Consider the following 22662-nt stretch of genomic DNA (forward strand, 5'->3'; position numbering starts at 1 on the left):
CTAGCAAGCGGGTGGTGGGAACCAAGCTCGGAGGCGGCTTACCTGGGGCCTTGTACTTCTGGAAGGTGTCATTGATAAGTGGGAAGAAAAGCACGATGGGGGCATCAGGCTCCTGGGAATTCTCCATCAAGTAGCACTCCTTGAGGTTTTCCTCGTCCTCTCGCAGCTCGTATTTGGGGAAGGGGATGTTTTGCACCGAGCAATACTCACAGGTTTGCTTCATGGGCTGGAATGAGAGGTGGGGTGGGTAAGCAACACGGAGTTCTTAGTTCCAGCTTCCTGATATCCCCCAGACAACAACTCAGGTCTCACATGGCTTTGCCTCTTTGTGCTATTTTTGGAACAAAGGGCCTGAGGCGGTAGGTTGGTGTGTGTCCAACTGTAAGCTCCTTCTGAAGGTGGAGAGAAGCCCTTTCAAGGATGCTTCACTCAAAACACAGACCTGGGAGGCAGACTGAGGGTAACTGGAGCTAGGCCACGTCTGGCCAGGCTCCTGTCAGATGGGCATGGCCTTTGGAACGGAAAAAGGGCCACAAGGCTGGAAAGGACTCTGAAAGGTCTGATATAATAGAAAAAGCAGTGGACTGAGAACATCAGAATCCCCTTACTTCTGCCCTCACCCTGTGTTCCAAGCACACTAGCTGTGCGATCTCAAGCAAGCCACTTCCCCTCTCTGTGCCTGTTTCCTGACTGTGCCATTTACCTCAAAGAGCTGGCTGGGGTAAAGATCAAGTGAGAGCACAGGTAGGAAAGCACAGCGTTACTCATTTATACACTTGAGTCCTTATCATTGGTGTCCTGCTGGTCCTCTGTCTGTAAGCCCGTTTCCTGGGCTTCAGGCTAGCACTATAGTAAAGGAGACCAAAAAACAGTTTTTCCCCCTTAAAAGGCCAGAACTTTTCAAAGGTAAATAGAGAAAAATAAATAAAAACCTCTGATCCTGGCTTTTCATATAATCTCATGGAGGGCCCTATTTCCTGCGGAAAAGGGCAATGTGGTTATTTTAAAAATAGGACGTTATAAACTCTTGGAGTGGTACAAAACTTTAGAATGGACTGGACTCCATTAAATTATTTTTTTAAAGATTTTATTTATTTATTCGCCAGAGAGAAAGCACAAACAGAGGACATGACAGGCAGAGGGAGAGAAAGAAGCAGGCTCCCATTGAGCAGAGAGCCCGATGTGGGACTCGATCCCAGGGCCCTGGGACCATGACCTGAGCTGAAGGCAGAGGCTTAACCTTCTGAGTCACCCAGGCACCCCCATTAAAGTTATTTTTAAAAACTCCTTTTTTTTTTTTTTGCAGCTAATGAATGGCCAAATACAGCAAATGCTCAGATCATAAAATTGCTTGAAATAAAACTAGAATTTGCTCCTTAAAACCCACGCTGCATGTGAGGGCCAGCGGCTGCCCAACGTCCACCCCCCGCCCCCGCCCCAAGAGGTTTGAATGGCTAACCTCACGCCAGGTAGAACAGCTTGAGTCTCTCAGATGCTAAGTCTTGGGGCCCGTGGGGGAAAGTCTGTTCTCCCATTTCCCAGTTTTGTGGGAGCTCGGTCCTGGGAGATCCCACAACCGAGTGGCCTGCCAGTGGGCAGGAGCATTTCTTTGTCACACTTGCCTTTGTCTGGGACCCAGCACAGTAATTGAGATGGATGATGAGGTCCACTTTTCTCTCAGGCCTCAGGAGGGGCGGGTAGCTGGAGTTGACGAAGAAGGCGGTGTCCAACAGGCACAGGTGGTTCACAGACTCTGTCAGCTGGTTCGGGAAGCCATCCAGCACTGTGTCTGAAAGCCAGGATTTACAGTTACCGTCATGCCTTGGTGCCCTGATCTTAGCGGATGGACGGAACACCCTGACTGGAGCTCTTTCACCTGGGCCTGGGCCCCGGGCCTAACCCCTTCCAGCCAGGAGGCACCCCCCCATGAGTCCCAGTGCCCCTTGGGGTGGGGGCTGATACAGAAGAGCATTATCCTGGGGGCTGTAGCAAGTCTTTGCTACAACACAGATAAAAACTCTTCTGACTTAGACACAGAGATTTGGGATTGCAGGGGTATAACAATATCTTATAAATCAGTGCACACGCTGGGCCCAGAGCCAGCTGCCCTTTCTGCCCCAGACAGGGAGAATGAGCATCGTTAGGCCAGGCCAAAGCAGCCACTGGCAGGCTGTAGCCAAGGAAAATTCCAAAGACAGGGGCAAGTCAATCTTCAAGCCTTAGCAGGAAGGGGAGGGGGCACCGAGTTGAAGCTCCGTGACCATGATTTAAGACCTGGCCCCGCCACTTACCATGTTGGGGGTTCTTGAGCTGGTCATCCCTGCTGCACCCTCAGAGGGCACCATTCCCATTAAAAGGGGCCCCCAGAGCACAATGAGAGCAAGTCAAGGCCCACATTTCCGCAAGTTCTACCTGCTGGGATTGTTGTACAGATTCAAGTAATTACATACCAACAGTACAGCACCTACGTTCAGAACCTCGCCAAACATGGAAGACACCCTGGAGAGAGTCTGCCTCCCCCCCAACCCCTGACCCCAGAGAACATGGCCAGAGGGGCTTTGCCAGCCTTTCTCCACAGCAGCCTCAACATGCCCTTCCCCTTTATCTAGGCCAGGGCAGGCAGCCAGGGAGGGTTACCTTTCCACATGGAGAACTGGTTGTTCTGGAGGTAGTCGGTGTGCAGCTGTAACCCCCGCAGGAAGTTGTGGAACTGAGACACGAAGGCCCGGTGGGTGAGGATGCTGCGGAAAGTGTTGGACAGCCATGACCCCGGGATCACCACCGAGGTGTCCAGGACAGTCGCATCACATTTGGGGATTTCAGGCAGGAGTGGCTCATCTTCTGCAGGGGAGAGGGAGGACGGAAGGCAGGTCACAAGGGCTGGGGTCCCCAGACGGCCCAGGCAAAGCCTGCATGGTTACCTGACACCCAGGGTTCAGCCACTGGAAGTGAGGCTCACACCGTCCTTGCTGAGATGATAAGGCCCTGGCATTGGGGCCAGGAAGACCCAGGTGAGAGATCAAGGGACAGGGCGGTGGAGAAGAGCGGTGATGACAAGTAAGTTGCGGGGGTGGGGGGGCGTCCCAGAGAAGACAGGGAATCTACAAGAGCCACTTGTCACTGTGCTCATGGATCCCTACCTGGGATCCAGGGCACTGTGCCCCTCTGCTGGGCCTTCCCCCACCCTCACCGCCCAGTTAGGCCAGGGCTGGCCCCTGAAGCTTGTGATGGAGCCTCCCTCTCCCTCCCCTCCAGGCAAGGACGACCTCATCCTAGCTGCTTTCTCATCTTGGAACCACAGACATGGCGTTGAAACCGGTGGCCAGGTGGATTGGGCCTTGGTTTGTTATCCACCCCTACATCCCCCAACCAAAGAGGGGAAGCCAGTGGGGTCACCCACCGATGTCGTTAACTTTCTCCCTCGTCCACCTGTGGAAGAACTCCTCCGAGCTTTGGGACAGATTCCAGGCATCGAGCAAGTTTAGGGAGAAGATACTGCTCCACAAGCCTAGGGAGCAGGACCAGCCGTGAGTGGCTCTGCCCCAGAGCCCCAGCCACCCAAACACTGCCTGCTTCTCCCTTGACCTTGATGTTCCCTCCCAGTCAGGCTGCTCAGGGGGTGAGACAGACTTTGGTCTCCCCCACCCCCACCCCGGCAAATGCAGGAGGGTCCCATTCTCAAGGGATAACCCAAACCAACACCCGAACCCAGGACAAGATCCTGAGGGAAAGGAACGGGCCTTCCCCTGCCCCCCCCCCCCCCCAGGAGTCACCTAGCATGTAGCACATCCGCGACTCTGGGAGCCTCTTCATCAGCCGCCCCATGAAGAACTCAGAGCCGAAGAGCTCGGTGGGGATGAAGGCCCCGTACTTCTGCAGGCCTACCTCATAAGGGGAGAATTCGCACCACTCTGCATGGGGGGCAGAAGGGTGGCGTGTCAGTCTCAGGCCTTGAGAGCCCCACCCTCCCTCCTCAGGGTTCCTACAGATCAGGGGCATGGAGCGCGGGGGCTGGTAGGGACAGGGAGACCACAGTTCCCCCAACAGGGCACAAGGGGGCGCCCAAGACTGGCTACTGCTGGCCAGTCGGACTGCTTTGTCACCTGCATGGCTAGTTTGCTCCACCAAACTGGATAAACCGAGCTCACAACTGACCTAGAAGCAGGCAGAGCAGGTTTCTAGAGTCCCTCAGTCTGGGAACCTTGAGAAATATTTAGAACCCCCTCCCTTTTTTAACTTTACTACCCCCTTCCCATCAAACCTCTGCTCCTAGAAAAGCCACAAGCCCCCACCAGTCTGATCCATCCACACAGAAGGGGTAGCCAAGTTGAGGTGGAGGGGGCAAATGTGGTGGGTTGGGCGTGTGCTGGGGCCCTGGGTACTTCTGCCTGCTGAGAAGGGACCCCCTTATAAACTAGCCACCAGTGTTACCTCTGAAATCCTGGTTGCTTACATCATCCTTGACATTGATGGTGAGGTAGATGGGCAGGGGGTTCTGGCCCTGGCACAAAGCAGCACGCTGATCTGACAGTTTGGATTCATTTCTCTGTGGGGACATGAAATGGTGAAGAAGCACAGGCAGCCTGGAGGCAGTGCAGAGTAAGGGGGATGGTCTGGACCTCCAGCAGGCCATTTCCTGGCTCCTGAGCCCATCCGGCCACTGTGCAGATCCCAGCTGACACCAGTCAAACCTGCTCTTAAAATGTACCCAGAGAATGTTCGCTCGTCCCTGGGCTATTCACCATCCCAGACACATGGACGGGAGTGGGGGTGAATCTACAGTTTAGGGCTGTCCCTCAGAGTCCCAAGATTCTCCTGGTGTCTCAAGGACCAGAGAAGGAAAAAGTAGAGGTGGAAAAGGCCACCACTGTCCCTCTCCATCCCCATCATCTTCCACCCAACATACCCCAGAGCAGGTGCATTTTTCTTCTCTGCTTTTGCATGTTGGGCTCCCTCATAAAATTTGTTTGGGAAGGAGGAGGAAAGCTGCTTTAAAAAAAAAAAAAATCTGAACAGGGGCACCTGGGTGGCTCAGTCAGTTAAGCGGTTGCCTTTGGCTTGGGTCATGATCCCAGGGTCCTGGGATCGAGCCCTGCGTTGGACTCCCCACTCGGTGGAAAGCCTGCTTCTCTCTCTCCCACTTCTCCTACTTGGGTTCCCTCTCTTGCTGTGTCTCTCTATCAAATAAATAAATAAAACCTTTTTTAAAAATCTAAACAAAAGGCTTGGAAATGGTGCACCAGCTGGCAGCCAAGGTCAGCTGGCAGCTAAGGTCCCTCTGAGTCCCCAGAACATGGTGCTGCCAAATCAGAGGGGAGTCAGCAGTAGCCAGTCATGGGTGCCCTCTTGTGCCCCGTGGGGGAACTGCGGCCTCCCTGTCCCTGCAGAACAGCCAGGCCACCTACTGAAATGAATCAACCATTGTAGACAGGCCAGGTGAGGGGTTAGAGGGCCACGCTCTGACCTTAGGCTCTATGCAGCTGCCTGCTGGGTGACCATCCAGGGTTATTCAGGTGTGTGAAGGCCCCTGACCTTGTGTGGGATGCTAAACACACATGTGGGGCAAACAACTCTTGGGCCTCCCTTGAAAGGCAAGCAGGGCGCCTTTCACAATGGCCCAGAGATCTGGGCACTGCAAAGCTGAGTCCTGGAAGTAGAGAAAACTGTAGACTCAGGGAAGAATGCAGTCTACACTCACAGTCAAAGGAGTCCGAGGGGAAGAGGCTCCTGCCTTGGCCAGAGTGGAACAGTAGAGACCTCCAAATTTCAATCCTACACTTGCCCTCCTGGGAACCTTGGCTCCTCCTCCTACTCCACCCCAGGCAACACTCAGATGTCTGTTGTCAGTAGCCTGGGTGCTTTCCTCCTCATCACATGGGGCACTAAGTATTGTTTGAAATATTAACTACCCCTTATAGATGTAGTTTCCATTTAAGGAATGGCACAGAGCAGGACCTGGATTTAAACCCCAACCTGCCTAAACCCAAAGGCCAACTCCTTCAGTCTCCACCTGTCCTGCTTCATCATAAGCACAGATTAGATGGTGGTTATTGAGGGGGAGGGTGGGTGGGACCCACCAAAAGCTGTGAGTGCCTCAGTTCCAAACCCCCATTGCCTGGCATAGTTTCTGACATGCGGGAGGTACTTAATTTTTTTGAAAGAAAAAAAAAATGAAGGAATAAATGCACGTCCAAGATGAAGTTCAGGTCATCTATCACTTCAGAAATGACCTTCATCTCTCTACAGACCACCTAGAATATAATTTGTTATCCTTCCGTTTCCTGGCAAGCTGTGTTTGGAATTCAGAACTCCTCAGAGCCTTTTGGGAGTGGGGCTGAGAACTGCAGGTCTGGAGAGAAATTAGGTGGGAAGCTCTGCTTTGGGGACAAGTGACAGCCACAGCTGGTCCCTCCCCAGGGCCTGTGCAGCTGGAAGAGTCTGGGTGTTCACTGAACCACTGAGGGTGTTCCCCTCAATGCCACTGCTCCACAACCTTGCACAGAGTGCCCCAGCAGCTGAGAGCCCCCCAATACAGACTGTTTCTCTTCTTGGGCACACAGTGCTCGGATTGTTGGATCTCAGAGCAGGGAGGAACTTCTGGGCACAACCTCTGTAAGGCAGCCATGAGAAGGGGCCCTACAGATCTTCAGCTACAAGGAGTATAATCAACTAAGGGCCTCCCAGTTTGCACTGAGTTTGTGCTGGGGTCACAAGGCTTGGGCTGCTCCCAGCACATATCTAAGAGCAGGAGGGATCCTGAGGCATGCACATTTATGTCCATGGAGGGCCCCAAACTCCTCTGACCAGCAGCTTGTCTAGAGGCCTATCCAACCGACTTACTGAACCTTCTAGATCAGCAGTCCTGATGCTTCCACCCAGCCCTTCTTCCCTCTCTCCTCCACTTGGGGTCAGACTTGTATCAGTCTGATGTCTGTCCAGCCTCCTCCAGCTCCCTCCCCCTGTTCTCTTGTGGTAACTTGACATGGCCCAGAGGACATGCCGCCAATCTGCAGGACTGTTCCTAAGCCATCACCACCCCAAGGGTCTCAGTCATACACTAAAGGGATGTGGCAAGCCAATTCCACAATCCTCCTCCATCATGTGCTTGGGAACCTCATGCTTCCTATGACCCACAGTTGAATCTGCAGGTCTCAGCTAACATCCTTCTTCTGAGAAGTTAAGTCCAGAACCCCCTGATGAAGAAAGAGAGCAGGTCATCAGCTAGGGCAGGCTGGACCTCAGAAGAAGCTAAGCACCTACCTCATCCCCCAGACAGGCCTCGATCAGCAGGCCCCAGAAATCTGTAAAGGTGACCTTGTAGCCTTCCTGACTACGCAGCCGAAGCTCTTCCTGGAATTTGGCCAGCTGGTCTGGGAACAGGGCAGGCATCTTGTCCTTGACCACATGCCTCCGTGCCTCCAATATGGCAGGCTCCAGGTTTTTGGAGGACCAGTCAGGGTCACGGTATAAGGTAGCCATGGTCCTGGAGAGAGACACACACACAGGGATAGAACTGAGCCAGTACTGGTCCAATCAACTCTGGGCCCTGGCCAGAGAGAAGGTGGACAGATCGTGGGAGACCCTAACTCATCAGGAGAGGAGCCTGGAGGGAAGGGGAGGACATTTTTAATCATAGTCACAATGGCTACCATGAGCCAGGTATAGCATGTTGCTTGAGAGTGAGGCTGCTGGGGGCACCTGGGTAGCTCAGTTGCTTAAGCATCTGCCGTCAGCTTGGGTCATGATCCTAGGGTCCTGGGATGGAGCCTGCATTGGGCTCCCTGCTTAGTGGGGAGGGGAAAAAAAAAAAAAGAGCAAGGATTCTGGACCAAGATCTTCCTGTGTTCAAAACCACACTCTGCCACTCACTAACTGTGTAATCCTGGGCAAGTTATCTAACTGCTCGTCCATCCGTTTCCACATCTGTAGAATGGAGAGAATTAGCACTGCACCTACCTCAAAGAGTTATTGTGAAGGTTGCATGAGTTAATGCAATTTAAAGAGGCTCAAACAGTGGCCAGGACGAAGTGTATGCTGGGTCATGGAGTGGTGAGGCCAACATTGGAACCCAGGTTTGGCTGATTCCAAATCCTGGACTGTTTCCACTTCGTTGCATCCATTCCCATAATTACAGTGCTGGCTAAAGATTTATTTCCCCTGCTTCTTCTGAACTTATACATGGGCAATGGGAAGGAGTAAAACAAAAACAAAAACAGTGACCCCTGTAGCCCCAGGTCTCTTCTTGGCCTGGAGCTAGCTTTTCTGCTGAAGTCAGGACAGCACCTTGGAACCCCCGTGCCCTGGGTGACCTTGTCTGCAGTGTCACTGTATCTGAACAGTGACCTCTTCCTTCACAGGGCTTGTTTCTGGTCCGGGAAGGTAGGGATTGGTCAAGAGATTTCATGGACAAAAAGCACCCCGCTCTCCGTAAGATTTACTCTTATTTTTACATGTTTAAAAGATTTCAAAACCATCACAAATGATTGATTTTAAAAGGATACTTCCCAGTGCTTTCTCAGGCCAGGAGATGCTTCCCTCTTCCCCTACAGTACCCCCTCCCCACCCACCAAGTTCCTTCCAGTCTCCTGCTTGTCAGGCAGGGCCAGAAGGATGCAGATGCCCCTCAGCCCTGATGGAAGCAGCTTTTATCTCCTTATTGTACTACCCACAGGCCATGCCAACAAACGTCAGCTGTCCTTCTGTCCCATCTGGGCTGAAGCCACAGAGTTTCTGACACACTAGCAGCCCTTGGCCTTCCTAGGGCAAATTCACATCTACTGCTCAAATATAAGTTCCTAGAGCTCCTCCAGGGTGAGGGGCCACTTGGGACCTTAACGGCTCAGAGGCCTACCAGTCCCTGACAGAAGATGCAGCCATTTTGTTCCAGGGTCCCCTGCTATGACCTCATGTGGGCCCCGTCCACCATAAAAATATGAAACATGTTTTATGATTGTTGTATAAAAATAAATATAATAATGTTATATTTGTTCTTGGTCAAGAAGTTTTTTTTTTTTTTTTTTTTTTTTCCCCCTGATCTTAAAAGAAGGTAAAACATTTTTCTGGGCTTCTACAAGCACTGTGGGTCCTAGGCATATGAATACTGGCCTCATGTTCGGGGGACTCATTCTCCTTGCTTACCAGCAGAGAGTGAAAAAGGCACCAGGGCAGAGGGAGGGGCAAGGATGGGGGTGGTAGGCTGGGGTCAGGGCAGCTAGAGCAGCTGGGCCAGCTCCACACAGCCTAGGAGAGCTGGCATGGTTGGAGAAGGCAGCTATTTCTTCCCAACAGGATGGGTCAATGGTAGGAGTGGGTCACAACTCTTAACTACCATATTCCCAGATCCCTGCCACAGCGCCAAGGCACCCAGGACTGGGAGAGTCTCGCTCAATGACCCCATGGGGTCAATACTAGTTATACCCATTTTACAGATTCAGAAACTGAGACTCCGAGAAGTGAAGCTGCTGCCCAGCATCACACAGCTGTAAGGGGTAGAGCCTCCCAGTTTTGTGAGTCACACTACCTTGGGGCAGGGAAAGCTTCACCAGAGACCCTGGTCAGCCTCTTTAGTGCTTGCTCTGGGCTCCACTGGGCAGTGGCAGCCAGCTCCTTACCAGGTGGCCCCAGACAGGCCAGTGATGTAGCTGGCACAGTTCAGGATGTTCAGCTTCTGCAGCCCCAGCAGGTGGCCATACATGGCGGTCATGGATCTTGTCCCACCCCCAGTGGCCATGATGGCGATCAGCGGTACCTGGGAGCACACAGAGGCAGACTGTTGGGGCCGTGCGGGGAGGGAGAAGACACAGACTGACCCACGGAAGCTTAGAAAGAATGGTGGAGGCGGGAGGACTGGCTACAGACAGCAGAGCACAAGGCACTAAAGTGACCTGAAAATGGCCTTTCACAGGGCTAGAATTAGATCTTCCCTCCAAACTCAGTAGTTGGTGAGCATAAATGGTGCCGGGGCGTCACACAGCTTGGTCAATCAACATGTAGTGGCTGGAAGAGTTCTTTGCACAGTTAGTCTAGCCCTCAGTTAGCAGGTGATGACACCGGGATCCAGGGGGCTGAGGGACTCGCTTGAGGACCCAGCTAGTGGGCGATTCCCTAACAGCTCCTCCTATGCAAGGATGTGCTATGGGGGTGCCTGGCCCAGACCTGGCCCGTGACAGGTGCTCAGTATACACTGTATGTACAACAGCTGGAATCACTGAATTCTTGACGTGGGAAGGAGCGAGGTTGTCACCTCTGGACTCACAAAGGTTGAAAATGGCCTTGGGGTTTTCCTCTAAAGAGGGGAGAGTGGGGAGGGGGATCCTTGCCAAGATGTACTCTATTTGAGCAGGGATGGTAAGATCCTTCTGTCCACTAAAGTCCCATCGCAACCGTCCTCGGGCACAAGGTCTCCATCCTCTGGCACTTGGAGGGTGACCTGCTGCCTGGTGTGGGGAGGGCAGGGTGTAGACCTGTCCATACCTGGGAGGTGACAAAGAGCCCTAACAAAAGCACACTCTCTGCCTGTGGGAAGAAGCCTGCCCTGCAGGGGAAGGGGCTTCTCTGTAGTGTGCCACTGACTGTTGTTTTTTTCTGGGGGGGCGGTTCGTATTGTGCGCCTATTTGGGGGGAAGAGAGAATTGAGGAACAAAGAGCCCAGGGCCTTTTGATTGGAGATAGTAGGGCTTCAGCTGTTTTCCTGGCTGGGGGGAGTGGTGGGGAGGCGCCATTGTGTCCTGTGTAAGACCTCATAAGTCCCCTTGGGATCTGTTCAGTGCCTGGGGAGGAGCAGGGATGGGGAGGGACACTCCTTCCTTTCTCTCTCGGCTTTGCCTTCCCCGCCCCTCCCCTTGCAAACACACAACTTAATCACATTCAGCACAGCCCTCCGCTGGGGACCCAGGAAAGGCAGTGGTGAAGCCACTCTGGAGCAGAGAAGGGCTTGGGGGCAGGTGGCAGTGTGCAGTGTGGGCAGGACAAGCTCAGCTTAGAGGGGGATGAAGCCCCGGCGGGCAGGCCCCTGCTTACCCACCTCGTCCGCAGACAGGTCCTCCTCCAGCTGCAAAACCTGTTGCAGCGCCTCGGCCACCACGACTCTCCGCTTCTCCAGGAACTCCTGCTCCTCGGGGCACAGGCTGAAGCCCAGCCGCACGTCCAGCGTCTGAGGGCTATGGGGACAGAGGATCCTGAGAAGCAGGCTTGCAGACTTCACCACCACAAAGACATATCTTTAGGGTCAGTGGGTCATAGGCTTGAAACCAGGTTCTGCCATATACCTTTCCTGTGACTTAGAGTCTCTCCTCTCTCATCTGTAAAATGGGGCTAATTGTGCTTACCTCCCAGCACTGTCTTCCGTACTTAAGGAGACTGACAAACGGAAAGCCACTGAACCCTTATCTGACACTTTAGGCAGGTCCTCCGCAAAATTGGGGGCTCATGCAACCCTCTGCATCCTCAGCCTGATCTGGAAAGCCCAGGAAGACTTCCCCCAGGTATCTTCCATGACCTGAGGCTACACATGGGTAACAGGGAGCCCTGGGATTCTTTTGGCCAATCCCTCTGGACCAGGCTCTACAGTAAGGGCTTTCCTGTGGAGTTCATGTTCTTTGGTAAGTTCTCCCTGCTCCTGGAGTAAATAATCCTTCTGTGTGTTTGTGTAACTATGAAAACCCTCGTATTCCTGATGTCACCCTCTCATCCCTATAGGTCCACAAGGCAGGTGGAGCAGGAGTTGCCGAAGCATGTCCAACACTTGCCTTCTTTTGACCACCTTCCTTCCCTGGACACGTCCAGGATCCTGGCCTGGCAGCCAAGAGCCTAGCTGCTCTGTGTGCCCTCGCTGTTTGCTGCTTCTTAGAAGGGGCCACAGGCTTTCAGATCCCAGAAGCAGTCCGGGTTCTGAGGCTTTGTGCAGCCCTTGGCTTTACCAGAACCTTCCTCCCTCTGCCTATGTCCGTCCCTGGTGTCCTTCCAGGCTCGATTCCCCTGGGACTCTGGGTGACTGACCATTGACAATTTCGGAACTGAGCCTTACTCAGTTACCCGAGTCACCAACCAGATCATATGTCCTTGAAAGCAGAGCCTGGGAGCCCTGAAATGGTGTTTCCTCCGTGTTGTATGCAGGCCTACAGACACAACTGTGAGGAAATACCTCTTTCCTTGGCCTCAATGAAAAATAAATAATAAAACAACAGTAATAACAACACTGGTTGATAGTTGCTGAGTATCCCTCTTGTCAGATCACTGATTTTTGGCAAGGGTGCCAAGACAACTCAGAGGGGAAAGAATAGTCTTTTCCACAAATGGTGTTGGGACAACTGGAGATTCACATGCAAAAGAACGAAGCTGTATCCCTATTTCATGCTGTATATACAAATTAACTCAAAATCTGTCATAGACCTAAATGTGAGAGCTAAAGCCATAAGAACTCTTAGAAGAAAGCAGGGGATCCTCATGACCTTGGATGAGGCAATAATTTCTGAAACATAATGCCAAAAGCACAGGTGACAAAAGAAAAAATACGCATGCCCTAGACATTACCAAAGTTCAAAATGCATTTGCGCCCAAGGACATCGTCAAGATTGTATAAAGACAACCTCCAGAATAGGAGAAAATATTTGCAGATCATCTCTCCAACAAGGGACTTGTATACAGAATATAAAAAGAACTTTTACAACTTAACAAGAGGCAAGTAACCCACTTTAAAAATGGACAAAGGATCTGAATAGACATTTCTCCCAAAAGATATAAACATGGCCAATAAGCCCATGAAAAGATGCTCAGCCTGGTGAGACATCAGGGCAATGCAAGTCAAAATCTCATTTCCCTCCCTCAGTTCTAGTAAATCAGAGGGGTAGACAGAAGGAGGGTGCTTTACCAGGGTGTAGACTTCATGTGTAATTCACAGTCCTCGCCCTGGGAAGAGAAAGAGGAAAAACTTTTCAGGGATGACGATTTAGAGCCAAGGGGTACCAAGTAAAGGAGGGGCGTCTCACCAGATGGTACCCCCTGATCTGACTCGGCACACACATATGCACACACACACATGCTACCCTCATTCCTTCTATGACCCTCAGCTCAGCCTCTACAGACTCTCTTTGGCCCCACAGCACAGCCCGCAGTCTCCCACCCCAGCAGACTCCTCTGCCCCGCCTGAGAGAACCCTCTCCCATGACACCGCCCCCCAAGCCCTTCCCACTCTCCTCCCACAGAAACTTCTGGCTGTGCTGCTCAGGGTCCCCTTACCACGGGTAGGGTCACCGTCTGGCCATCAGAGAGGCAGTCAAGGGGCTGGCGGACAGGGCTGTTCTTGCTATGCGCACAGCAGCAGCAAAGCTGGAAGGATGGGCAGGCTTGGTGAGGGAGGGGTGAGGGGCTCCTCTGGCAGGTCTGGCTGCCCCAGTCCCTCCTACCCCCCACTCCCACCGTCGTTGTTGTGTACCCCATGGCTCCACTGGCTCGTGGGCACGTCCACATGCATACAGGGCTGGAAATACTTGGGGTAGTGGAAGCAGGCCGGGTTTGGGCAGCAGGGCTCCTGGCGGCATGGGACACGTTGGGTGTGCTCGAAGGACTCCTTCACTGTCACCAGGAGGTCCTTCACTGGAAGAGAGGACAAGAGGCCTGAGCCCCTAGAAGCCTCTCACTCCTCCACCCCAGCTTGCACCAAGAGAAAGCCAAGCTGGAAGAACCTGGGGGCAGGGATTCAGAAGCATCTAGGGCACAGATTAAAAGGCTTCCAAGTCTCATTCTGTAAGGCTGGGCAGGGCCCAAGAATCTGTATTTACTGTGGCTGTGTATGATGAGGACAAAGAAGGTCCCCAGCAGGCCTTGAGATGCTGAGTTCCCTGGACTGGTCCTCCCAGATTCTGCTTCTCCAGGAGGTGCCCTGCATCGAAGACAGGCCCTCTCCATACCGCCAGTTTGGGGGTGCAGCTTCTTCCTCCTTCCCTCTCCCATGTCTGGGCAGCTACGCTGCTCTCCTCTCTTGGGACAGGGCTGGAAGCTTTGCATGACTGAGATGGAATGGAATGGTAAGCAGAAGCAGCTTGTAACTGTGGATCTCTTAGGTCCCTGCTGGCCATGAAATGCTAGGACCCTCTGTGAGGAAGGGGAACAGCTAGAAGGGGGAGTGGGGGTTGTCAGTGCCGACCTGCCCTGGGGAAGACCACTGCAGCAGACCAGGTGTGCAGGGCCAACCCGTGTGGGCAGAGAGGGCTGTGCTGTGCCACTGACCCTGGCCCTGGCCCAGGTGCTGAGGGTCCCATGGGTGCCTGGAAGAGCATGCTCCCTATAGAGTGGCAGGGAGGCCAGGGGTTCATGACCCCTGAGGGGGAGGTGACCCCGAGGAGCGATGGCCAAGCTCAATCAGGATGCAGCACAGGATAGCTGTGGGAAGAAACACTGACTTCCCAGAGGAAATCAAAAGACTCACTTTTCCTCCTCTTCTTCTGCCTCCTACACTCTGCATGAACCTCCAGGCGGGAGACTTGCCGAGACTGAAACAAAGGAAGTGGGGTCCGTCTGAGCGCTGGCTGCCCTCTCCCTCTGTCAGGCCAAATGGAGGAGATGAACCCGGGGATAAATACAGCGCTGGTCTGATTTGGGGCCTGCTCCCGGGAACCATGGTGTGCCAACCACATTTTCTGAACCCAATCAAGGCTTGTCATCTCATTAAGAGATGCAGTACTTGAAAATGAAGTTGTCCTGGGGCACCTGGGTGGCTCAGTGGGTTAAGCCTCTGCCTTCTGCTCAGTTTATGATCCCAGGGTCCTGGGATGGAGCCCCGCATCGGGCCCTCTGCTCAGTGGGGAGCCTGCTTCCTCCTCTCTCTCTCTCTACCTGCCTCTCTGCCTACTTGTGATTGATCTTTCTCTCTTTCTCTCTGTCAAATAAATAACAAAAGAAAAAAAGAAAAAAATTTTTAAAAAAAATCTTGAGGAAAAAAAAAAAAGAAAATGAAGCTGTCTTCAAAAATCTAGGCTATATGCTTTCTTTTTTTTTTTTTTTTTTTTTTTTTAAAGATTTTATTAATTTATTTGACAGAGAGAAAGATCACAAGTAGGCGGAGAGTCAGGCAGAGAGAGAGGAGGAAGCAGGCTCCCGCTGAGCAAAGAGCCCGATGCGGGGCTCGATCCCAGGACACTGAGATCATGAGCCACCCAGGCGCCCCAGGCTATATGCTTTCTATATACCAGGAGTCATGGTCTCAGCTACACGTCAGGGATGGAAGCTGCGGGATTGGTCCAAAATAAAAAGAGGGAACATTCCTCTTTTGGGGCTTTGGAATGAGAACTCCCAACAGAATAGTCTTCTAAAAGTCAGATTCTTTTACCACAGTCTCCCAAAGACTGATTTCGGGGGCGGGGGGGAGATCTCCTCGAATCCTGAGGCTTGAGATGCATTTATTTAGCTGAAATGTCTGAACCAGAGCTGAATTATGACAATCTTAAAACACCGAGTTTGTACTTGTAGAGGAATTGGAGCTGGGGTTAGGGGGCAGGGGGGATGGGACGGAGGCTGAATCTGGGAGGAGGCTGCTTCCAGGGAGATGCTTTTACTGGGGAGGTTCCCAAGGGGAGGGGTCATCCTTGTGGGATATGGGATGGATGTTCCAGCCCCTGCCTCCCCAGAAGCAGGGGCCCGGCCCCCACCCCACCGCCCAAGTCCGCGTTGGCTTGCTTCAGTTAGTCTGACTCCTGGAAGGCTCTGGGACAAGGGCTTGGGTGGGCTGTGTTCTCTCCCATGGTTCTGTTCTCCTGGGAGCAGCAGCCATGTGTGGTCTCTGGAGCTACAGGAACCTGGAAGGACAAATTACCACCAGCACGCCGTTGGTGATGAGGATCTCCGGTGGAGAGGAACTGGAAAACAAAATGAGAACTCCTGGTCAGTTATATTGTTCTTGCCTGATTTCTCAAGAGGCGTTAAAGAACCTAAATCGGGGCAATAATGAGATAGCAGAGTCTCCTTGATTCTTATAAAAATCACGGCTCAAGAAATCTTAGATCACAGAGTGCCTGAGTGGCTCAGTTGGTTAAGCATGTATCTGCCTTTGGCTCAGGTCATGATCTCGGGGTCATGGGACTGAGCCCTGCATGAAGGCTTCCTGCGAGGCGGGGAGTCTGCTTCTCCCTCTCCCTCTGCCCCACCCCACTGCTGGCTTGTCCTCTCTCTCTCAAGTGAATAAATACAGTATTAAAAAAAAAAATAAAGCAACCTTATATCTGTGGATTGTCAAGGCGAAAAGTGGCATACATTTTAAATAGAATATGAAAAAAATAAATGTAAAGGTTGGAAGAAGAGTTCCTTTTTAAAAATTTTTATTCCTTTTTTAAAAGGTTTTATCTATTTGACAGACAGAGAGAGAGTACAAGCAGGGGGAGTGGCAGGGAGGGGGAGAAGAAGGTTCCCGCTGAGCAGAGCCTGATCTGGGGCTCAAACCTAGGACCCTGGGTTAATGACCTGAGCTGAAGTCACTTAACTGACTGAGCCACCCAGGAACCTCCTGACTTTTTCTTTTTTTTAAAGAGATAACTATCCTAGGGGCGCCTGGGTGGCTCAGCGGGTTAAGCCTCTGCCTTCAGCTCCGGTCATGGTCCTGGGATCGAGCCCCGTATCAGGTTCTCTGCTCAGTGGGGAGCCTGCTTCCCTCTCTCTCTCTCTCTCTCTCTCTCTGCCTACTTGTGATCTCTGTCTATAAAATGAATAAATAAAAACTTAAAAAAAAAAAAAAGAGAGAGAGAGAGAGATAACTATTCTTTATGCCCAGCCAGATACCCAACTGTGCTTTCTGCACAACTTTAAGGAGCTATGAGGATAAAGAGGTAGCCGGAAAAGGCTGACCCTGCCACCTGCAACTGGTGGAAAGATTTCTGGTGGCAGAAACAGCCCATTCCCCTTTCTGTGCTGTATTTAATTCAAGCTTTTAACAAACAGTTCTGATCCAGCCGGAGAGGGGCCTGGTGCATACGAAATGCCTTCATATTATAAAGTCAAGAATGTAAGACTTCAAGGTTACAACTAGCCTATGGGAGTCTACAGTCTCCCTTTGCCAAAATCAGGCCCAAGATGATTGTGTCTCCAGATCAACTCTTCCTACCAATTTCGACATGTTTCATTTTGCGAGCTACAAGGAATTTCCCCCCAAGTCTTGTTGAATCAAGGACTGGAGGAGAGAGTCCTGATGTTCTTCAATGGGACACAAAGTTGATTTTAATTTGTTAATCAGCGGTTGGTAGGAAGTGAGGCACCCCAAGGAGTTCTACATGCCCCTAGGTAGAGGACTCTCTCGGAATGGAGTTTGACAAGCTTTCTTGTTCTAGCTCCTGCCTCTCACCCTCCCCCTTTTCCTGAGGCTGATCCTGAGTCCAGGGGCTCAGCACTATGGAGACCACAGAGAGGAGTCAGCTGCCCAGCTGACTCAAGCACCAAAACACACTAGTATCCTGGGCAGGCTTCTCCCCTCTCGCCCCTTCTCTCTTTGTCCTCTTCTCTTTCCTATCTTTCAGCTCTGGGGGCCAATCCTACTCCAGTGCCCAGCATAGTGAAATCTCCAGGACCTCGGGTCATTTTCCTAGTTGAAACTGACAGGAAATAATCCCACATGTTGGGCCTGAGCATCTCCTTGATGAGGCTCTAGAGCTGGCTGCAGAGGGGACAGGCTGTTTCAGACAAGGGTTTGGGGGAGGTTTTGTTTTGGGGTTTTTTTTTTTTTTTTGGATTTTATTTATTTGAGAGCAAGAGCGAGAGAGAAAGGATTGAAAGAGCACATGAACAGCGGGGGAGGGGCTGAAGGAGAGGGAGAAACAGACTCCCTGCCGAGCTCATGGAGCTCCATCCCCGGACCCCAAGATCATGACCTGAGTCGAAGGCAGACACATAACCAACTGAGCCACCCAGGCAACCCTGGGGCAGTTTGTTTTAACAGTTCAGGGTCAAGGAGGAAACCCCCTGTTCCTGACCTCTTTCTCAGCGTGGCTTCTCCAAAGCCCCATCACTATGGGGCAGAAATTCTTCCCAAAGGCCATTCTCAGGAATACAAGGGGCTGAAGCAGGCAATTTGGCCAGAGTTCTAGATCTCTGAAGCAAAACTGATGTTAGTGGAACAGGGTGATCAGGGCGGGGCCCAGGCACCTGCAGTATTTAGAAGCTCGCAAGTGACTCTGAGGCACAGTGTGGGGTGCCAGAGGTGAGAGTGGGAGAGGGAGGTTAGCCCAAGAGCAGCCCAAGTGCCTGCTCAGAGCCACTGGGGGGTTAGGACCATGGTGGGGTCCTGGAGGATGGGGTCTACTCACCTCTCCTCCAGCAGGAACTCGACTTCCAGCTCTTCCATGCCCTGGCAGGGGGATAAAGGGAAGGCAGCTGTGACTGGGGCTGCCCCTGTCTGTTCCCAGACATGCCCCTTTAGCTTCTACCCCCAGCTTGCCATTGCTCTCCTGCCTTCCCAAGGGGCTCAGCATCTGGGGCAAGGGAGAGCTGAGACTCAAGCACCAAAGGACAGAGTCCCCTTCCCTCATCTGTTCCTTCACACCTCTTGTTGTGTAACTTCAGGAAGTTGTGGCTTCATGGACCTTAATTTCCCTGCCAGAATGGAAGCCGGGCAAGAGCAGAGAGACTTGTCCTCTGCCGTGTCCCCAGGGCCCGGAACAGTGTCTGGACCATAGTAGGAAGTCAAGGATTTGTTGAATGATTGAATTGATTAACATCTTGGTCTTGTCCAGCTCTGACTCTCTCTGATTTGCAGATTTACCCTTCTTTACCCTCATCTGCCCTCCGTCCCCTGGGCTATCTCAGCAGAAGGACTCTTAGGGGAGAAAAGGGAACCAACACTTACTCCATCTCCATTTTGTACCATGAACAGTGCTAGGGGCCTTAATTAGGTTTTTCCTTTTCAGGGTCACAACAACCCTGCGAGGTATGCATCACCATTGCCATTGGACAGATGAGGAAAAAGAGCGCAGAAGAATTAAATCCATCCTGCCAGGCCACACAGCTAGTAAGCCTGACACTGGGACTGAGCCAGCAGTACTGTCGTTTTCTGACTTGGCGACATGGAGAGAAGCCCGAAGAGCAGCACCAGACATAAGCAGCTCTTCCTTATGAGACAGGACGCTGAGGGCCTGGACACCGGCACCCACCTCTGGGTTGAGTGGGAACTTCACGTGGGTTTTCTTTCGGAAGCAGAGTTTGGTGAGGTCGTAGAGGATTGTCAAGAGATGGTCATCTGGTGTCAGTGTGTCTTCATCACAGACGCTCAGCTCTAGCACGTTCTGGGGAGAAAGGAGGGTGCAAGTCTGGTTACTGTGTTTGCATGGACCCATTTTCTTAGCAAGGAGGTGGGTCTCAGGGATGTGGAACAGCACAGAGGTCTCGGCTCAAGCATGACAGACATTTGTAGAATGATGAACTCGGCGGGAGGGGGGAGATCGTGTCTAAACTCTCCTTTCTAACTTTCTGAAGACTTCCTGACCCTCAGCTCTGATTGTCCTAGAGAACTGTGTTATTTTGCAAGGTTGACAAGGACCTGTGAAGTGTGGGGGATATCATTTCACCTGGGGAATGATGGAAGGGCAGAAAAGCAGGACCCTTGCCAAGTCATAGACTGTGTTCAGCACTGGGACCCCAGAGCTGAAGACAGCCCATTACATGCTAGAAAAACCAATTCAGGGAAGTTAACACCTTAATGCTCCAGGGGGGTGATGTGGCAGATTACAGGGATTCTCATACTTGGTTGGCTTAGGGTGAGGTGTTTGAACTCTATCCCTCCATCCATCAGCCCCTAAAGAGGTCTCATGGGTAGTCCCAAAGTTGAGCATTTACCCTGACATCTGGCTGAATGATAAGGTCAGCAGTTTTGGATGACTTGGATTAGCTTTGAGTTCTCTTGTTTCAAGGAACCTGGGAGATGCAGGTTAGGGCTGGGTTTGACTCTTTGGTTTTTATCAGGTGGACACAAGGTGGTCTGGGGGTTCCTTGCTGAATGAGACCTGTTGACCTTGTAATTACTAGAAAAACAGACATGTCCCAGAACCAATCCCATTGATTCATATGAGCAGCCCCACAGATCTTTAGACAAAGGAAGTCAAAATTCTGGTTTCAAGATGGCAGACTGAGCCCATGTCAAAATCCCCCTACCTCACCAAAATCACAAATATAAGAGATATTTTTATAATAACAAATATAAAGCCCCCTTTAAAAAAAAAAGTTTTAATTATTTATCTTTAGAGAGAGAGAGAGCTCAGGGGGCAGCAGAAGGAGAGGGAGAGAGAGTCCCAAGCAGACCCTGTGCTGAGCGTGGAGCCTGACATGGGATCCAGTCCTATGACCCAGAGATCATGACCCACGTTGTTATCAAGAGTCAGACACTTAACCAACTGTGCCACCAGGCACCCCCAAAGCCCTTCTTAAAAGGAAAAAAAGGACTTATCATGAACCAGAAATAAAGCATCACCCTAAAATATGGAAGCAGTAAGCTGGAGATATCAAGACTCAAGTGCCCCAAGACTAGTGTTGATACCCCTATGATGAGGACCAAGTTTGTTTTAGGAGCACTCTGCTGAGGGAGAACCTGGATGGCTCAGTCAGTTAAGTGTCTGACTCTTAATCTTGGCCCAGCTTGATCTCATGGTCATGAGTTTCAGCCCCACATTACGCCAAAAAAAAAAAAAAAAACCCCAAAAAACATACTGCTCAGTAAGCTCAAAGGAGAATTCTCTAGTACGAGAACTGCCATATATCTGAGAAAGGCCAACACCATGAAACAGTAGCCCAACAAATGAAAGAATAGACATTCAAGGAATTAGAAATAATAAAGCCTTCTAAAAAGGAGTTAAGATAGGGAAAGCCCCCCAGCTAGAATTAGACTGGCCTCAGACCTAGTGAATAGAATGGCCTTTCCCTTCCCCGTATTCTCCTACTTGGACCATGTTTGGCAAGCACGCTCGGTTTTGCAGCAGGAACCACAAATTCTAGCAACAATTAGGTAGAAGGACAAGAGAGAAAGGAAAGAAGGTAGAAGGATAAGTAGACTCAGAGGGACAAACATGAGGCAGGCCTCATGAAGGAGTGGTGAGTGGGAAGATGGGTCACTGGGAGGAGAAGTCGGTGGGAAGAAAGACAAATAGACATAAGAGGGACACATAAGCAAACAGAAGGACAAGCAATCATGGAAGGGAATAGAAATGTAGGCAAGGCTGACGGACACAAGGCATCCTCTGAGTCTCACCTTCACTTGGCTCTGGATCTGGAAGCTGAAGGTTTCATTCCACTCTGGGTTTGGGCAGTTGGAGATGGTCCTAGTCCTCAACCTCTCACGAGAAGCAGTGGGCAGCCAGAGGCTCACAAAGCAGTCTGTCTGGCTCACTGTCCAAGGAAGACAAGGGTTGGAGGGAAGGGTGGGGAACCAACCCAGGTCCGGAGAGGAGAATATAGAGTCAGAAGGAAACTTCAGGCAAGTTCCAGCACAAGCCCTCGTCTCCCCTCCTCACTCATGGGTGGCTCTTCAGAGACCTTTGTCCTAGAACCCCCAAGAAGGTCACAGCCTATAGGCTAGAAAACTCACAGGGGGATTCAGGTCCCACTGATCACTCTCATGGACACAGATGACTTCTGGCTCTTTTTTTTTTTTTTTTTTTTAAGATTTTATATATTTATTTGACAGAGTGAGATCACAAAGTAGGCAGAGAGGCAGGCAGAGAGCCCAATGCGGGGCTCAATCCCAGGACCCAGAGATCATGACCTGAGCTGAAGTCAGAGGCTTAACCCACTGAGCTATCCAGGTGTCCTGGCTTCTGGCTCTTTTCAGAAGCATCCCAGCTCTCTGAGCAATCACCTGCTAGGTTAGGACAAAGTCTGCCTATAAAATTTCTCCTCTGCCAATGGAAGATCTAGAGGATGAGATCCCACAGAGTCTAGTTTAACTCTTGCCTTAGCCCAAGGTACCAGGGAAACCAAAGAAGGGCTCTGCTCTTCCTCAGGGCTGCTGAGAACAGGGGGTCAGAGTCTGCTGTGAGTCTGCTCAGAGGCCAGAATGGGGAAGGGCTTGGGTGGAATAAGAGTTTAAGAGAATCTAGAAGCAGGGGCCACTATTTACATAAGATTAGTGTCTTGACTGCATCCAGCCAGGTTCTTCATACCTATACTAGTCTCCCAACACAAGTCATGTGACTTAAGAAACCCTCACATCTGAGGCCATGTACTTTTTTTTTTTTTCCTCATTTGAATTGAATGACCCAAGGGTGATGTTGCTAGATGTGCTCTGGGGAAGGGGCAAAGGTTTTGTACTTAAAAGTCCCTCCCAAAGTAGATGAAGGCCTCTCAGGTCCTCTGGCTGGAGCAGCAGAAGGCATGGGGTGAAAAAAAATAACAGGTAGCCTGGCTCCCTCCATTCTACCTGGGAGGAGGGAGGAAGAGGGGATGTGATTGCCCTAGTCTCTCTCCTGGCAATGTGCTGGGGTAAGTCCCAGGGTACACACCAGATATGTAGAAAATGGCAAAAGTCAACACAGTCTCCGGTGTCAGAGAATCCTCTCGATGGTGGAGCTGGTGTGAACATATGAGTTTTGTTCTAGTAGGATTGACCAAAACTAGTTCATAGTTATTAGTAGTAATGTCCTATGAGAGTAAAACCCAAGATGTCCCCCTGGATTGGCTAGTTTTACTTTGTCACCCCAC

The 22662-nt window shown here is 51.4% G+C and overlaps 1 protein-coding gene across 2 annotated transcripts in view; it reads right to left on the reverse strand.

The window, feature by feature from the left end:
* Positions 1-22662, reverse strand: part of PLA2G4E (phospholipase A2 group IVE) — a 62619-nt gene that overhangs the window by 2479 nt on the left and 37478 nt on the right. For both annotated transcript variants that reach the window (XM_059181255.1, XM_059181254.1), the window contains exons 3-19: positions 21215-21351; positions 19128-19259; positions 18285-18325; positions 15809-15851; positions 14426-14489; positions 13433-13593; positions 13237-13326; positions 12869-12906; positions 11024-11159; positions 9612-9748; positions 7261-7483; positions 4432-4546; positions 3774-3911; positions 3401-3508; positions 2638-2841; positions 1623-1789; positions 43-226 (exon numbers count right to left, since the gene is read on the reverse strand). In XM_059181255.1, the coding sequence (XP_059037238.1) occupies positions 43-226; positions 1623-1789; positions 2638-2841; positions 3401-3508; positions 3774-3911; positions 4432-4546; positions 7261-7483; positions 9612-9748; positions 11024-11159; positions 12869-12906; positions 13237-13326; positions 13433-13593; positions 14426-14489; positions 15809-15851; positions 18285-18325; positions 19128-19259; positions 21215-21351 (2118 nt within the window). The remainder of the gene's footprint in view (positions 1-42; positions 227-1622; positions 1790-2637; positions 2842-3400; positions 3509-3773; positions 3912-4431; positions 4547-7260; positions 7484-9611; positions 9749-11023; positions 11160-12868; positions 12907-13236; positions 13327-13432; positions 13594-14425; positions 14490-15808; positions 15852-18284; positions 18326-19127; positions 19260-21214; positions 21352-22662) is intronic.

This window comes from Mustela lutreola, chromosome 7 (assembly GCF_030435805.1).
Source record: "Mustela lutreola isolate mMusLut2 chromosome 7, mMusLut2.pri, whole genome shotgun sequence".
Taxonomy (NCBI): domain Eukaryota; kingdom Metazoa; phylum Chordata; class Mammalia; order Carnivora; family Mustelidae; genus Mustela; species Mustela lutreola.